General features: G+C 44.7%; 1 protein-coding gene across 2 annotated transcripts in view; it reads left to right on the top strand.

The window, feature by feature from the left end:
• The window catches only part of LOC126412375 (semaphorin-2A-like), a 1,156,194-nt gene that overhangs the window by 1,112,104 nt on the left and 25,003 nt on the right, over nucleotides 1-19,087 (top strand). For both annotated transcript variants that reach the window (XM_050081946.1, XM_050081945.1), the window contains one exon: nucleotides 11,908-12,108. In XM_050081946.1, the coding sequence (XP_049937903.1) occupies nucleotides 11,908-12,108 (201 nt within the window). The remainder of the gene's footprint in view (nucleotides 1-11,907; nucleotides 12,109-19,087) is intronic.

The following is a 19,087-nucleotide window of genomic DNA, read 5'->3' as shown; positions in this document are numbered from 1 at the left end:
GAGGAGTCTGTGAAGTAGACATAGAGTGTGGTAGTCACGCAATTTGTCCGGCCGCGGCCACTTTAGCTCGGAGTATGAAGCACTAACATGATCATATCGGCGAATGTTGCAGGTGTAACGCACACAGGCATTCATGGTTAGTTCTAGCCGTCTTTTGTTTCCACTACTCGTGCCTTGTTGAATCACATCACAATAGTGGAGGTTCGGTAGAACGAGTGCTTGCACGAGCTGGCGTTTCAAGTCCTGTGGAAATATGTTCCGAAACTTTTTGAGAGCATAGAGACAAGCAGACGTCTTTCGGCACACTGCGACTGTATTCTCCGCCCAGTTGAGATGCTCATCCAAAGTTACACCCTAGTTGTTCACTGTTTTCTGATATGGTATTGGAGTACCGTCGAGCAGAATAGGAGGTAGCCGTTCGCGGAAATCTGAACTTATTAATTTCTGATGGGCTATTAAGATTACTTGCGTCTTTTTTGCATTTAGTTTAAGCCCCAGGCTTTTCGCCCATGTCACTACCGAAGACAGATCATCATTCATCTGAGCGATTGCAGTGTTTACATCTTCAGGTCTGACGCTTAGGTAGAACTGGAGGTCGTCGGCATAGAAATGATATTTACAGGAGGACAGAACCGACGAAATATCGTTGACATATAAAGAAAACAAAAGTGGTCCTAAGACTGATCCTTGTGGCACTCCCGAGGAAACATGTTTCCAGGAAGATTTTTCATTTACGCAGACAACACATTGCTGTCTGTCTTTTAAGTAGCTTTCAAACCATCTCATTGCACTATCAGAGAAATTAAGCTGTTGCATTTTTCTGAGCAATATGTCAAAGTTAACAGTGTCAAAAGCTTTGCTGAAGTCCAGTAGCGTCAATATTGTTGTCTTTCGATTGTCGATGGCACATTTCAGGTCCTCTGTTACTTTAATTAGAGCAGTGTTTGTGCTGTGATGTTTACGGAAACCTGATTGAAATTTGTCATATAGGCTGAATTCATGCAAGTGTTCAGTGATTTGGTCATGAACAATATATTCGAGTGCTTTGGAAACAGCAGGCAGTATGCTAATTGGTCGGTAATCACTAGGCAGTTGCGGGTTTTCGATCTTAGGGATGGGTCGAATTATGCTTCTTTTCCATGCTGTGGGGTATATTCCGTTCACGAGGGAAAAATTAAATATGTCAGTTAAGACAGGTACTAAGATATCGGCAACATTCTTAATCATGGTTATACCGATACTGTCGCTGCCTATTGCAGCAGAAGAGATTCTCATTATTGCTTTTCTTGCCGTATTTGTTGTTACATGTTTTAGATGGAAGCTATCGTTGTTAGTTATCCTGTTTGGGGATTCTTGTGGACGGTAATTATCAGCCGTCTAGCTGATGGCATAGAACGGCCTTTTCACTGTTGTGAAGACATTTTCACAGACTGACAGGCAAAGCGACAAAATGTGGGCACGAGGGCTTCAACAATTTTATAAACCGTAATTACATGAATACTCTTTAATAGTCTTCTGGTCATCATTTTTCCTTATACTGAAATACTCGGGAAGCACCCACGAACAACCCCCGAAATTTTGTCGGTGGAGGAGGGCTTCATCTTGAACATAGGGCAATTTTGTTAAATGTGGACAATTTGCAGGAAACGATTCGTTGGACGAGCATTGTTATTTAGCCGTGAGCTGAAGTGTTCCCAGTTTGTTGTGAGATGTAGGCTGACGAAGGTGAGCAGCAGCCCACTGGATGGAGCCAGTTTAAGGGTGCTGAACCGAAGTCATGTCTATAACAGTAGGGAGCTGTAGATCTGGTCGCAGGTTTTTCAGTATTGCTTCGCCCAGGACGTCCAGTTGATGGTGGGGGTTAGTTGGGACGTGGGTCATCTCTTCAGGACCTCTGGTCATGGCTTCTATCCGTTCTTCAATGTCGTGGAGTCATATTCCTCTTGGGATGTAACGCCAACCGTAATGTTTGGCATTTAGGACGCCACGCGTGAGGGTCTTGTTAAATCGGTCACAAAGAGTCGTGAGATCTTGTTCGTCGAACTGTCGTTGCGAGATTAAGTATGCAGACACCATCGTGACAATGTCATGAGAAGTGGTGATATTCACTGCTGTTGCCTCAAGAGACGTGAATTGAGGAAGTGCTAGTGGTACGTGCGTGATGGCTTTGTGAAGAAATATGGCCTTGCCATTCCCTGGGCATTGTCTCCGTCTTTCCTGTAACCAACCAAGTTCAGAAGTTCAAATGTTTGAATTGGTTGCAATTGAGTTTCCGTGAAATACAGGATGTCCACCTTTTATTGAATGTGAAAATGCCCCTGTCCATGCTAACATCATTGGCATTAAATATGCAAAGTGTGAGGTCTTGTAGCTGTGTAGGTCTATGGGTCATTCATTATTGGGGCACTTTCTTAGAGGATGAGCAGTTTCTAGAGAGTGTCCGGTGCATTTTTAAATTTCTAGTAAGTGTCCTTACGGAAGGGAGAAATGTTCTTCTGGTGGAGTGATGTTCTGAATTCCGATATGCTTGAAAGCATCTGAATGATGTCGCTATAGTCGGGTGATACCTGTGCTGAAGGTGTGGTGTTAGGTGGGTTGCGGCCGCTAGTGTGTGCTAAAGATCGACCAGTACGTTCTGCTGATGTCATCCTCTTCGGCAATGCAGGAAAGTAGTTCTGATTGTCCGTTTTGTTGGCAGAGGAGCAGTGACTGGTTGTTGTTGGCGTGCTTGGGCTGCTTGTTCTTGTGCAGTGTACGTCCTGAGCGCCTGTTGAATACTGGGACACCCCTTCCATGTGTTGGAATGGTTGCCTCGACACTTCACACACGTTGTTGGCTTAGTGCAGGATTTGAACGGGTGGTGGCTGGCGCATTTGACACATCTGAACGGTATTGAGCCGTAGTTTGCTGAACGAAAGAAGCGTTAGCAACACTTACGTTGTGGTGGTCCATCCTTCGGACGATATTTTTCGACCTGGATCTTGGTGTCCATGATGTGGCGAACGTCATAAATCGAGTCTTTAGTTGGTCCAGGTGGAAGTGTAACGCGGTAGACAGGGTTGCGCTTTTAGCTTGTTGGTTCGCTCATCACGTGACTTGAATTGATGAACGGAAACCTCGATGACGGTTTGAAGTTCCCTTTCAACTCCCTCAGTTGTTATTTCATCTGTCAAGTACTTAAAAACGACTTTCATTCATTTCTCTATTGGTGAACGTTGAGCGAAAAACGCAATTTCGGGAGTCCTGAAGGAATCGTAGTCCAGCACATTGATTTGCCAGGGATTCAGACTAGTACTTGATTCTATCGCCCTTGAATGTCGCCTTGATAGATCCACTAACGTGTCTCTTCAATTCCGAGTTCAGCGTCAGATAGCGCTCTGACTACTGAACTATCATCGGAGATATTTTATTGTTTTGTGTAGATGGTTGTTGTGTCGTTGGAGGTGCATGTACTTCAGACGTATCGCCAGTAGGGTGGCTGGCGACTTCCATTAGTTCCATATCCGCCTGCAGTGATGTGAACTGGTTTGACATTGGCAATGGGGTCGTGTCGCTTAGTTAGGTATTCTAGCTGTTTGGGCTTTTTAATTTTCCAGGCAGCTTTCTTACTGCGGACAAATTGGGAATGTTGTTTATTTAGGTCGTCCTGGTGATCCTCGTCGTCCGTCGACTGGTGGGCAGCGGGCGAGTCGGATACATGTGTGTGGTTTTGCAGCGCCTCCTCCCCAGAAGAGTCTTCGTCGTCACGTTCAGGTGCAGTTTTATCGCGATGGGCGGCCCTGTCTCTGGCGGGCTGGTCATGTCGTTGGCGGTCTTCAATAGTGGTTTATTCTGTCGTCCGTGGGAGGTGGGATGTTCACAGAGAATGGGTCATAGGTTGTAAGAAATTGGTCCTGCCCAAAGGACCGTAGCTTGCCTTGTCAAAAATCGGGAACTTGGCCCAAGAGGACGAGAGATTGCTGCGTTCAAGTGGGGACGTTGTCCTCTCCCTGATTTGTCAGCATCGAAGGTCCCGCTGCCGGTGCCAAAGTCGTCATAAGTGGAGTGGTCGATGGGGCCGCCCGTGGGACAGGCACAGCCGAACGGCGATCGAATGACTCCGGCATAGCTGAGGCAGCTGCCTCGGCTGTCCGCGATCCGCTGTCTGTTTGCCGCGACATTCTACACTCGACTGATAGCGGAACTTACTGAGGACCACTGGCCTCTAAGCAACACCAACCGATGCATACGTTCAGGTGTGCCATCCTACGACGTAACACTGTCACAGAGAGCTTAAATGCGAATTTATACTGCTTGCACATCCAGGAATGGGCTCCGCATGCAAGATTTCTTTCAGGTGCTTCCACAGGTAGAAACCTAAAGAATTGACGTCGGTCGATGAGGCAGTTCATGTGATTGGATCCTTTCATCCGATTCAAAGACCAGGGTAGATGCTGCCGAGATGCCTCTGCAGGGAAATGCAGAAATGAACTGGAGCACCATCACGTATTAGCCTCATTATTCGTTGTACCAACAAAGGCACGTCTTCCAACAGGAGAAGCAGGGTTATCCACAGCAAGTGCAGATATGCGCCATCCGTGAGTTTTTGCAGAAGACTGACTGCTCCCATGAGGTTGTTGCAAAATAATCCTGATCCACCCATTGAGGCTGGACCAGTGCTGATGGCTCAGTGCCACCAAACCATGAGAGTTTCCTGTAGCTGACAGATGGGTGTGGTGAAAGTTGATGTGGTGGGGTGTACAGCAAACCAGCGACAAAACAAGTCTGTAGATAATAAAGCCTGCGCATGTTGTAAGTGACACGAACATTAGCAGTTGCGTGGAAAATATCCCACTTGATCGTCTGGCTTACTCCATTCTGGCGGCCCACCTGCCTGCATTGTTCAGTAGCGGATCCTCCAAGGCCTGTGTATGTTTCATGCAGACCCGCCTTTCATGTCACCTATTCAAGTAAACGAGCCTGCTCCACGCAAATGACGGACCACTGTTGAAAACAGTTTATGGAGTGGTTACTGTCAGCAGGGATACTTTTCCCGGTACACTCATGCTGCCACTCGCCCATTCCCATCTCCTTGTCCGCATGTAAAGGTCACGTCGGCCAGCTCCTGCTTGGTATGTCATGTCGTCGTCTCTCAGCACTGCGCTACACGACACACTTCCGACCATAGTGAGTTGGTAACAGCACTGAAGCGAATGCCCCCTTGTTCAAATGGTTCAAATGGCTCTGAACACTATGGGACTTAACTTCGGAGGTCATCAGTCCCCTAGAACTTAGAGCTACTTAAACCTAACTATCCTAAGGACATCACACACATCCATGCCCGAGGCAGGATTCGAACCTGCGACCGTAGCGGTGGCGCCGATCCAGACTATAGCGCGTAGAACCGCTCGGCCACACCGGCCAGCACGGAAGCAGGGCACGAACTCATTAGCTGTATAAGAAATATAAAAATGGGTCAATGGATTAAGACCATAGACAACTTGGATCTAAAAAGAGATAATCATAAATCTTGGAGAGTCCTGAAACAGCTAAGTAATGATCGATCTACGACCGCAGTACACCATAACATTACAGCCAATAAAATAGCGCATCAGTTACTGCTGAACGGGAAGGCAACACACAAATCCAAAAAGTCAAAATTGCGAAGAGAAGAGCAAGAGGAGAGCAATCTTCTTACAACACCATTCAGCATCGAAGAATTAGATAAGGATGTTAAATAACGTAAGAATGGAAAATCAGCTGGCTTAGATGATATACGAACACAGCAAATTAAGCACTTTGGCATAACAACAAAGAAATGGATTCTGCAACTCTTTAGTAATGTTCTGAGCAGATATCAAATCCCAAAGATATGGGGGAAGAGCCGAGTGATAGCCTTGCTGAAATCTAGTAAAGAAGGGAACAATCCAAAGAATTTTAGATCGGTTTCATTACTCTGCCGTCTGTACAAAGTGCTGAAAAGAATGATCTTAAATCGCCTGCTAATACCTCAACAAGCTGGATTTCGTTCTGGTGAAAGTTACGCTGGACAGCTGCTGAATCTTACGCAGTTCATAGGAGTTGGGTTTGAAGATCGTAAGGTGACCGGGGTGGGATCTCTCTACTTGTCAGCGGCCTATGGCAGTGTCAACCACCAGCTACTACTACTCAAGGTATACAATATGAGCAGGGACTTTAGCCTAACTGGGTTCATCACAGGCATTCTGCAAAACCACACGTTCTTCGTGGACTTTCAAGGACAGCGCAGTCGACGGAGACGACAGAAAAACGGTTTCCCCAAGGAAGCGTGTTGGCTTCAATCCTATCCAACATGTATACAAACGACCAGCCAATAGCCCCCAACATTAGGGGTTTCTTATATGCTGATGACTTTGCTCTTGCCACTCAGAGCTCAGACTTTGAATCAGCGGAGTGCACGCTCACGAATGCCCTTGCAGATCTATCAAGATACTGTAGCAGAAATCAGCTTAAATTGAACTCCTCAAAGACTCAAGTGTGCACTATTAGTTTGAGAAGTAGGAAAGCTGCTCGTAAGTTGATGAAAGTATGGTCAGGAGTTGAGTTACAACGTTGGTAGACTCCAAAATACCTAGGAGTGACGCAGGACAGATCTCTTAACTTTAAAGAGACATTGTATGAATTTGAAGTTGAAAGTTTCCACCAGGAACAATCTGTTAAGAAAATTGGCTGGATCACAGCGCCGCGGTCAAACTGAAACCATCCGAATCTCTGCAACTGCATTAGCCTGTTCTGCAGCAGAGTACGCTAGTCCTGTTTGCTATAATTAATCACATGCCAAACAGGTAGACGTAGCTCTCGACGACACTTGCAGAATCATAACAGATTGTTTGAAATCTACTACTGTCGAATGGATGTACTACCTTGAAGGAATAGCATCACCTCCCATTCCAAGAACAAACCCGTCCACTGTACGGGCATAAATCACATTCGCAGCGATTGAAGTCAAGGAATAGTTTCCTTAGAATATCAAGGTACTTACTGAAAATGTCAGGGTGCAACTTTGGAGGGGTAAGAGTTCCCTTCCCTCTGGTTGGAAAAGAGTTCCTGAAACTCTGCCCTCAGGACATGCGGAGGAATGGATGTCCTGGAAATCTTTGAATAGGCTGAGATCAGGAGTGGGTATATCAAGGACTAATCTGACAAGAGCCGGCCGCGGTGGTCATGCGGTTCTAGGCGCTGCAGTCCGGAACCGCGGGACTGCTACGGTCGCAGGTTCGAATCCTGCCTCGGGCACGGATGTGTGTGATGTCCTTAGGTTAGTTAGGTTTAAGTAGTTCTAAGTTCTAGGGGACTGATGACCTAAGATGTTAAGTCCCATAGTGCTCAGAGCCATTTGAACCATTTGAACCAATCTGACAAGATGGGGTTGCAGTACAGAAAACAATATTAAATGTGGTTGTAGAGAAATCTAGGCTGTCCAACACATGCTTCAGTGTCGACTGTGTCCAGCCTCCTGTATTCCAGGAGACCCTCATCAAGCGACAGAAAATGGACTGGATGTAGCCAAATTTTGGTCAAATACTATATGACATGTTAACTGTGCACCTATGTGTGTTTCTGACACTATAATATTAGGAAATGCGACACTAAAAGAGATAGAAGAGTTTTTATATTTGTTGACTATGGCCGAAGTAGAGAGGATATAAAATTCAGACTGGCAATGGCAAGAAAAGCATCTCCGAGGAACAGAAATTTTGTGTAATCGAGTAGAAATTTAAATGTTAGGAAGTATTTTCTATACGTATTTGTATGGCGTGTATCCTCGTACGAAAATAAAACAACAAAGAGAAGAGAAGAATAGAAGCTTCTGAAATGTGGTACCACAGAAGAATGCTGAAGAGTAGGTGGGTAGATGGAATAACTAATAAGGAGGTACTGAATCGTTGGCAAAAGGGAGCAAGTTTGAGGGGATAAAAATTGAAAAGGAAGTAAACAGGTTAACGCAGAGACGAAGAGGCTTGCACAGAATAGACTAGCATGGAGAACTGCACTCCATTCTTTGGACTGAAAATCCTAACAACAAAATGAAGGTGACATAGCAGGGTAGCTCTGAGACAATAGAACGTATAGAAAGATGCTTTTCATCCCTAGCTCCTACTGTGTAAAGGCTGAGCTAAGCGTACTTGCGTGAAAGAGTAACGCCACGCGTGCAGCGACGCTTCAGAGGATTTCCTCGCCCGCGGTGACGTGGCTTGGCGTCCGCAGCAGACGTAAACAACTTTATTGTGCAGGCCGGCACGTCCGCACTGGCGAGCGTATCAGGAATTTCTGATCTCATGAATAAATTTTCATATGAATGGCTGACAGTAAAAGGCGCTGGGCGCGTCAAGCGCTGGACGCGTCTTTGTCTCAGCGCTCGTAAAAAAATGGGAGTGAAGTGCGCCTGGATGAAAGCTGGACGCGTTCCGCTGGCGTAACGTTGACGTCTACTTCAGAGCCCTCTGCGGAAGTCGCTGGCGTGTCGAAAGCAACCTCACGATGTTTACTTCTGTTGTAGGCGACGCTTAACGTTCGTGGCAGCAGGCACAGCGAATACAGCGAGATTCCGAAACAAATGTTCCCTTTGATGTGCTTTAATGACGACAACACGAATAACGAGAAACAGGAATTTTTGCCCAATAATACTCCTCAGCATAAAATGAGAAAACTTATTACTAGTATTATACCTTGTCCGACGCTGTAAACTAACAGTAGCCACATTTTGCATTCAGAACGATTCACAGGAAGCCGGAATCACACCTCTTACGTATTGCTTTGTCCGAGAACAAAGCATCATTGTTGCTGTTATAGACATAAAACGTTAAAGACCTTACCTCAGTATATGTCGGCATATACTCACTATTTTACTAACCAAAATTTCATCTCTTCACGCACCATATGTCTCGAAGGTAACATTCCTGTATTTCATAGTACTGGGTAAAGTAATAACGTCGAGTGAAATTGAGGCGCTGTTGATGGCACTCTTCACCGGAGGATCTCAAAAAATCTAACAAGTTCTGTCGTGACGAATGTCTTCTTTCTTCATGTCGTTTGAAACCTATTGTTCGCGGACTTTGACTCACTCCAATGGAAGGATCAGCGTTGCGCGGGATTAGCCGTGCGGTCTGGGGCGCTGCAGTCGTGGACCATGCGGCTGGTCCCGGCGGAGGTTCGAGTCCTCCCTCGGGCATGGGTGTGTGTGTTTGTCCTTAGGATAATTTAGGTTACGTAGTGTGTAAGCTTAGGGACTGATGACCTTAGCGGTTAAGTCCCATAAGATTTCACACATATTTGAACCTTTTTTTTGAAGGATCAGCATCAAATGTTAGATGCTCTCAGTGCAAGTATTGAGAACACGCAAAAACACAACTGTGCAGCAGTTATAGCAGTACGTACTTCAGACCTTACTGCTCTCTGATAGTGTCTTAGTTTTGTGTTCCAGGACAAAGCTCTTTTGTTGTATACGTTTTTTTTTTGCGTTTGGAATGCCCTCTGTTCTCTACGGCTATCATTTCTTTCGAGTTGCTTGTTATAATAAGAGTTTATTTTTGACAGAAATGTGTTAATAGTGGATATTCTTAACAAAGGTCGTATGGTAAATTCTCCACACTCCTGAAAATTGGAAGAATAAGCATATTGTCGTCCTAACATTGAAAATTGGCTAAATTTATCTTCTCGAGAAAATCTATACTTACAAATACGTGGAACAATATTTCCAGGGCAGTAAACAGTGTATTTTCTGCTTATTCTTTATATCTTGTTGTCATTCTAAATGCCAAATAAAATCGCAATTATCTTTTCATTAGATGGGTCTGACATTTTTACGTCGAAACTATTTTCATTGAAAAACGCTTATCTTTTTTTACGTTTTTCTGTATGCGTTATGTAAGCTTTTTCTTCGCTCAAGTGTTGCAAAAGGCAAATACCGGTATGTTTCTGCTTGCGGCTGTTTCGTCTGTCTTGTGGGAGCATATTAGAAGGAAAGATAAAACGTGCGCCGGTGAAACCTTCGCAGTGTGTCACGAAAACAAAAGCAACAACAAGTATTGAGAACACACAAAAGCACAGAAGCCACTACTATAACTGTAGTGAGCTCTGCGAGAGTAGATTAATTTCCACTGCCAGCCGATAGTTTCTGTTTCTGTGCAAGCGCAGTTTTCAGCGCACTCAAGATCGTAGAACTCCACACCCAGTTGGCTGGTGAATTAGACGCAAGCACATGACGCGCGTCCACAACGAGAAATCGATTTTCACCAGAAAGTCGCTCACGTAAAACAGGCTTTATACGAGGTTCACTCCAAAAGAAATGCACACTATTTTTGTAAAAATACAGTTTACATTCTGCATGTGTGAAAGTTTTACAGTATGTAGACACATCCTACCCGCTTGTTTTGAAACTTAGTTCAACCTGTTCCCGTGAGTGGCGCCGTCACAGCATGTCTTCAAGATGGCTGCTTCACTTGACGTTCGTCAGAAGCAACGTGCTGTCATAGAATTCCTGTGATGTGAAAACGAAACAGTGGGAAGCCTCCACAAGAGGTTGAAAAAGCTGTATGGAGATGCTGCTGTCGATCGCAGTACAGTTAGTCGGTGCGCAAGCAGGTTACGCGATGAAAGCGGGCACGGCAATATTGAGGATTGTCCTCGCAGCGGCAGGCCTCGTACTGCACAACGGGCAGAGATTTAACGAATTGGTGACTGCTGGCAGACGCATCACAGTGAACAAATGGTCACGCAACGTTGGGATAGGGGAAGGAAGTGTTTGCAGAATACTGAAAGTGTCGGTGTTAAGAAAGGTTTGTGAGAGTTGGGTTCCCAGGATGTTGACAGTGGCTCTGAAAGAAACAAGAAAAACGGAATGCAGCGAACTTCTTGGAACAGTACGAGAATGGTGGAGATGAATTTCTTGGAAGAATTTTGACAGGTTATGTAACATGGCTCCATCATTTTTCAGCAGAGACGAAGAGGCAATCAATGGAGTGGCATCATGTAAATTCACCCAAGAAAAAATAATTCAAAACCACACCTTCTACTGGAAAAGTTATGGCTACGGTGTTTTTCGATTTCGAAGGACTCCTGCTTGCGGACATAATGCCAAGTGGAACCACCATAATTTCTGATGCATATGTGACGACACTGAAGAAACTTCAAGCTCGACTGAGTTGCGTTCGACCACATCGGCAAAAGCAGGATGTTTTGCTGTTGCACGACAATGCACGTCCATATGTCGGTCAAAAAACCATGAAAGCGATCACAAAACTCGGATGGACAACTCTGAAAGACTTGCCTTACAGTCCTGACCTGGCCCCATGTGACTATCATCTCTTTGGGAAACTGAAAGACTCTCTTCGTGGAACAAGGTTTGAAGATGATGACTCCCTTGTGCACGCTGCCAAACAGTGGCTTTAACAGGTTGGTCGATAATTTTACTGTCAGGGTATACAGGCGCTGGTTCCAAGTTGGCGTAAGGCAGTTGAGAGGGATGGAAATTATGTGGAGAAATGAAAATATTGTTCCTAAAGGATGGAGCTACACAATGTAAAACTTTCAAACATGTAGAATAAAAGATGGATTTTTTATTAAAAATAGTGTGCATTTCTTTTGGAGCGACCCTCGTACTACCTTGGCGAAAGTGCTGTCTGAAAGGGCATCGGGCCACAAAGTTAAATAATGAAATAAAATGTGCTAAATCTTGAAAAAGACGGAGCCCGTACTAGACGGAATAATCACTAGAGAAAAGACGAGAGAAAAGAATGCTTCAAGTCTCCTGCTTGACTCAGTCTGTGTCCAGTTTGCTTACCTTAAAACGTCTCGTATTCTCCTTGTGCCTCTTATAACTTTGGATAAGTTGTACTTGTGAGATGAAGATCGCAGGTAGCTGATGTGCCGTGCTGTCCTTTTTCCCAGACTGCTGCAGGACGTGACGAACAGATCGCGCGGCCCGTGCGAGACGAGTGTGCCCAAGAAGCGGCTGACGGTCACGTGGGGCCAGAGCGTGCACCTGGGCTGCCTCAGCCAGCAGCAGGCTGCGCCGCAGGTGCTCGCCGGCCGCGCCGTCTCCTGGCTGCACTACAGCGACGCCAGGGGCCGCTACCACATACGCTTCAGGTGAGCGAGCGCTGCACTGTGCGAGCACGGCTAGAGGCTCAGTGAGCACTGGTATCCATCCCACTAAGATGTGGCACGAGCAAGTTTTACAATTGTAGTGTACTTTAGCAGTGAAAAATATGGCACCATCCTGGCCATAAGGGGGAGTAGTCACATCTCACCTCGAAAATTTTTTGTTTCTTTGCATGTATACGTATGTGCAGTCCTAGTATACACTGAAATCCCCATTCATAAAGTGGAGACTGGCTGCACCACTTCGATTTCTGTCCTCTAGCTGCGTTCTGCGCTATTGTATAGTGCGGCTTTCACTGTGCAAGAGGAAACACACATATTTCTGGAAAGAAACAAAAAATTAATTATGTAACTTAATTTTCTTGAGCTAATGATTAAAACGTTCACTGCTTATACGAGATTGTCGTAAGTTATGCCTTGTTTTAAATTTTAGAGCTGACCACCTATGGTCATGCAACAACTTTAGTTCCTCTTCTGTCTCTGTCGTTTCCTATTTTTGCAGTACTCCTTAATCTTCTCCCTATTCCGACTTTCCTTTCCTCTCTCCATGTCGCTTCTGACAACTTATACACTACTGGCCGTTAAAATTGCTACCACACAAAGATGACGTGCTACAGACGCGAAATTTAACCGACAGAAAGAAGATGCTGTGACATGAAAACGATTAGCTTTTCAGAGCATTCACACAAGGTTGGCGCCGATGGCGACACCTAGAACATGCTGACATGAGGAAAGTTCCCAACCGATTTCTCATACACAAATAGCAGCTGACCGGCTTTGCCTGGTGAAACGCTGTTGTGATGCCTCGTGTAAGGAGGAGAAATGCGTACCATCACGTTTCCAACTTTCATAAAGGTCGGATTGTAGGCTATCGCGATTGCGGTTTATCGCATCGCGACATTGCTGCTCGCGTTGGTCGAAATCCAATGACTGTTAGCAGAATATGGAATCGGTGGGTTCAGGAGGGTAATACGGAACGCCGTGCTGGATCCCAACGGCCTCGTATCACTAGCAGTCGAGATGACAGCCGTCTTATCCGCTTGGCTGTGACGGATCGTGCAGCCACGTCTCGATCCCTGAGTCAACAGATGGGGACATTTGCAAGACAACAACCATCTGCACGAACAGTTCGACGACGTTTGCAGCAGCATGGACTATCAGCTCGGAGACCATGGCTGCGGTTACCCTTGACGCTGCATCACAGACAGGAGCGCCTGCGATGGTGTACTCGACGACGAACCGGGGTGCACGAATGGCAAAACGTCACTTTCTCGGATGAAGCCAGTTTCTGTTTACAGCATCATGATGGGCGTATCCGTGTTTGGCGACATCGCGGTGAACGCACATTCGAAGCGTGTATTGGTCATCGCCATACTGGCGTAGCACCTGGCGTGATCGTATGGGGTGCTATTGGTTACACGTCTCGGTCACCTCTTGTTCTCATTGACGGCGCTTTGAATAGTGGACGTTACATTTCAGATGTGTTACGCCCCGTGGCTCTACCCTTCATTCGATCCCTGCGAAATCCTACATTTCAGGGGGATAATGCACGACCGCATGTTGCAGGTCCTGTACGGATCTTTCTGGATACAGAAAATGCTCGACTGCTGCCCTGGCCAGCACATTCTCCAGATCTCTCACCAACTGAAAGCGTCTGGTCAATGGTGGCCGAGCAACTGGCTCGTCACAATACGACAGTCACTACTCTTGATGAACTGTGGTATCGTGTTGAAGCTGCATGGGCAGCTATACCTGTACACGCCATCCAAGCTCTGTTTCACTCAATGCCCAGGCATATCAAGGCCCTTATTACGGCCTGAGATGGTTATTCTGGGTAGTGATTTCTTAGGATCTATGCACCCAAATTGCGTGAAAATGTAATTACATGTCATTTCTAGTATAATATATTTGTCCAATGAATACCCGTTTATCATCTGCATTTCTTCTTGGTGTAGCAATTTTAATGGCCAGTAGTGTATTTTTGTCTTGAATAGTACCAAAATATTGTATTTTAGTCTTAAAGAAGTTTCTTTGTGTAATTTAAAATTCTTTCCATATTTGTTTAATTCATGACTCTGTTGACTTATTTTTCCAGAAATAGACGAACATTCGTTTTTTTTTTTTTGCTTGTTTCCACTTATTCGGTCTGTCTATCCCTCGATTTTCCAGTACCGGTACTTAAGATATTATCCGTGTATTCTTGCGTATATTCTCATTACTTTAGATTTTCCAACCATAGGAGGTATTATTCAGTGATATCCATTATTCACAGGGCTAACTGTGACCAATTCATGATGAAAAGTTCAGTTCACAATTATGTTTATTGGAATAAACTTAACCTTTTTCCCTCAACACTTCATAGGGCTAGCAGATTATATCACACATATTGCTTTTTCTATTAATTCGTATTTCAAGTTTCTCTACTTTTCCAGTTTATATTCGCATGCATAAATGTACAGGTTATTCGGCTTAATCGTACAGTTCTAGTAGTTCAAATGACTCTGAGTCCCCTAGAACTTAGAACTACTTAAACCTAACTAATCTATTGACATCACACACATCCATGCCCGAGGCAGGGTTCGAACCTGCGACCGTAGCAGTCGCGCGGTTCCGGACTGACGCGCCTAGTACCGCTTGGCCACCGCGGCCGGCAAACGTATAGTAGCATAAAAGATAGCCCGCCCGTTTGGCCGTGCGGTCTAACGCGCGGCTTTCCGGGCGGGAAGGAGCGCCGGTCCCCGGCACGAATCCGCCCGACGGATTTGTGTCGAGGTCCGGTGAACCGGCCTGTCTGTGGATGGTTTTTAGGAGGTATTCCATCTGCCTCGGCAAATGCGGGCTGGTTCCCCTTATTACGCCTCATCTATACTATGTAGGCGATTGCTGCGCAAACAAGTTCTCCAGGTACGCGTACACCACCATTACCCTACCACGCAAACATAGGGGTTACACTCGTCTGGTGTGAGACGTTCCTTGGGCGGTCCACCGGTGGCCGAACCGCACAATAACCCTGGGTTCGGTGTGTGGCGGCGGAGGGGTGAAGTGGGCTGCGTTAGTCGTCGTGGGGTTGCGGACCACTGCGGCTGCGGCGGGGACGGAGCCTCTCCGTCGTTTCTAGGTCCTCGGTGAACATAACGCGACATAACATAACATAAAAGATAATAACTTGATTCATAATTAAGATACATGGTCCAGTCACGTAAATGTGACCACCGTCTATGTTCGACGGCATTGTTCAGTAGCCACTAACAGACGGTAGGCGGCAACACTAGCAGTGGAGGGCATATAAAGAGTGTCAGGAGAACACGGAAAACAGGGCAGCCGTTGTGGTATTGCAGAAACGGAGTGATTTATCTGATGTCCAGAGGGACATGAGCATCGGCTGTCGGGCCGAAGGTGGAACCATTTCCGAAACAGCTAAGTTTGTAAACTATTCGCGCGCAGCCGTGGTTAAAGTATACCGTGCATAGGAAAACGACGCTATCCAAAACCCGTGCCGAGGCATTGTGGTGCACCACGGCCGCGAACTGCGACCAGTTGATGATGTTCCAACTTAAGTAATAACGAAATGGGCAAGTACCTTCAGGAAACCGGGAGATTACTTTCGATGTATGGACAGTAGTCGTTTTCAGTAACACGACATGTATTATGCGACTTTTATTTCTAGAGAAAAGTTAAAAACTTTGTCAAGGGCCTTCAGACTTGATCGTATTTTATTGACAACTAACGAGAAATTTGTTCTAGTGAATATGCTATTAAGATACATTGATTCATACATTGCCAATTGTCGCCAATGCTACGAACATGTTGCGTTAGGCATGGTTTCCAAGCAATTGTCATAAGAAAAAGAAATATTTCAAAATGTCATTGAATTTTGGTTTTCGTTTACAAACTCTAAAAATTCTCTGTGCATGTGGAAACATTGGATTCATTCGTTGGAGCCTATGACGTTTTAATTTATGTTTTCCGTGACTGAAAAATACCATTCTTCAACTTGTAATGTGGAAATCACATCCGACGGTTGATCGTACATTACCCTCACATTCTGGCATATTGTAACTCATTGTATCAGTGTATTAAGTCATTTACGCGTTTATCAATATTTGACTTGGTCTTTCCAATTCTGTCCGTCGTGCTTGAAAAGTGTGTCCGCAGATCAAAGGATCCAGGTGCAAAGGAGTTCATCGTACCTTGCCCGATTGCAGGTATAAGGGATTTCGGAAATCAGGACAGTCATATATTATAAGGGAAATTTTATCCGTTTGGTTGCTTAATTGTCGATGATTATAAACACAACATTTGTTATCGTAATATTACTTGTCGATGATTATAAATGTAACATTTGTTTTCATTCGAGAACTTCCAGCATTGCAACGAGTAGCATTCGTAAGTATCGAAATAATTATGAAAAATCCGCCTCGATTGCACGAACTACCTGGTGTTTACCTAGGTTTCAGCGTGGGTAACCACGCCTTCTTCAGAAAAATGTAAAACAGCTTGCCTAAATAGGCATAGTCAAAGGCTAAAATCAACACCTATGGGGTCTTGCCGCTGTAGGTGTTGATTTTAGCCTTTGACTATGCCTATTTAGGCAAGCTGTTTTATATTTGTTCTGAAGAAGCCGTGGTTACCCACGCTGAAACCTAGGTAAACACCAGGTAGTTTGTGCAATCGAGGCGAATTTTTCATAATTATTTGTCGTCATAGTAAAAAGTGGCTAAAAACTAAATAACATTGGGAATACGATAAAAGTTCCTTACAAACACACGTGTCTTTTCACCATATTACCTTTCAAATGTGATATGTATAAGACTAATGTTGAAAAAATAAAAATAAAAATTATGAAAGCACATGAACTGGAATCGCTCGAGCAAGCCACTGATTACGGAGCTTGAACGCTAACCACATGACCGCTGCCATCTCATGCTGGCCATCCTAACGCATCGGTGCATCATTGCCTCGTAAAGCTTCTCTTTCGATTTTCCATAAATCGCCTAAGTAGTACGCTTTAGTACTTGCATAGTATGTTGTCCTAATGGACTACTAAAATGTACGAAATTTGAAGTAAATCCGGCATCCGAACGCCGTGGCCTGCCCTAGTAAGGATAATAAGTGTAATTTGTAATGTTAAAGGTGATCTAAGTCTTTGAAAGCCGAATGCATTTCACATTCTATGCGAATGCGGCAGGTCATAACTGCGATAGACTATCAGAACGGTGAAGGATATATGCAAGGAACATCAGTGGCAAACACGAATAAAATTACCAAAGGAAATCATATGTTGCTGAGTGCTGCCTCGAATATAGTCACTGAATGGAAAACCATGAGACCAGTAGCGGGGTGCAAGACGCCAGGTTTAAGGGACAGCATGATTAAGGAGCGTATCTAAATCGAGACGTCATAAAACCTAATAAACAGGGACTGCGATTTAGATTTAAATAACGCTTTGGGTGCTGCACTCAATTTATTAAAATTCCCCCAGCCATCACATCCACCGAAGTTCGTAAATACTGAGGGCATTTAACATCCGCGGAATATCAGTGTGAACTCTGAAGAGCAGAAGAGCATCAACGGGCATGTCGGCCGTCGGGAATAGCGTCGTTAGACAAACAGTGAGATCACAGACAGGTTGGAGTTGTAACATCATAGATTAAGGGTCGACCTGCGACAGCAATCGCACAACTTGCGTACGGGCCGCTAGACGCCGCCGCGAGCGCTAAGAGTACATTGCGGTCTCAGGCGCGCGTGTTGCGAACGGGCCGCGAGGTGCCGCCACGAGCGCAACCGTATGTAAGTGCCGACGGAGTTAGGCCACCTCTCATTTTGTTGGCATCTCATTTTTGCTTAGTTGCTTAGCTCTTATTCGTTTATGGCTCATGTTATTGTGCTCTCTTTCAGCCATTCTGATTGTTTTGATTTGCTCCCAATTGAGAAGTGCTCATTTTGGTATTTCACTTTTGCATATTTCTCATTTTGCTAATAATATACTCCTTAGCTTTTTACAGTTGAATTGATTAACATAGTCACATGTACTGTTTGTTCATTTCAGCCCGTTCATATTTTGTTGTTCTTTAAATACTGTAACAATTATCGGAAGCCCTTCTTCCCTTAAAATTGTGTAAAGCATTCTCGATGTAGGATTTCTTCTGCGACACAGGTGTAAGATTTTGAATATAAATTATATACGAAACTGTGCTTTAAAAGTAATTTACTTTTTCAATTTGTACTACATCAGCGACAATTTTGTGCTATGAGGGAGAAATTTGACGGGCGAACCCATGGAAATAGTCTTAAGTGATCCCCTTTAAAAATAAAAATTTGTGTGACACTGAAAGACGTGACACTGTAGGCACCGAAAATTTCTATATATATAAAATTGTGTACGTCACAGAGTCCAGGCTGCGAGTACACGTAACAGCAGAACTCGCAGCATCTGATGAAGGTTGTTGGGTCCGACATCGAAATACTGTGCATCAAATAGAAGCAATGATTCGGCAGAAAATCCGGAAGCTCTCTAGTCGCGCCTGAGAGTTCACATTCTTCGATAGCACCAAACTTGAGGTGTTTTCAGTTTCTTGTTCTCCTGATAATTCAAGTTTCACTTGCGTAACACTATGATCGAGGACCTGAAACTTCTTCCTCAATTCCATGTCAATATCTTTTACGAATAGAGCTATCCTTTCTATTTGCTACAACTTTTTTCGCTTGTACCAATCTACTTCTGATATCTGACCTACTGCAGCATTTCTTTGTAATATTGCTTCCTAAATATCATTCTTTCAGTATTGTGTAGTTCCCAGTTTTGATGCTAAGCATGACGTTAATGTCAGTTGTACAGCTCGTCATCTCACCTTCGTTGTTTATCTGTTTATCACGAAGCAGTACTCCGTGCTAAGCATGTTGTCCATTAATTCCACCAGATCTTCCTTATAACCGGCCAAATAAACTGTGTCCTCTGCAAACCTCG

The sequence above is a fragment of the Schistocerca serialis genome, chromosome 7 (genome assembly GCF_023864345.2).
Source record: "Schistocerca serialis cubense isolate TAMUIC-IGC-003099 chromosome 7, iqSchSeri2.2, whole genome shotgun sequence".
Classification (NCBI taxonomy): Eukaryota; Metazoa; Arthropoda; class Insecta; order Orthoptera; family Acrididae; genus Schistocerca; species Schistocerca serialis.
Note: the sequence above shows the minus strand (reverse complement) of the source record. Positions and strands in the feature narration are given on the sequence as shown.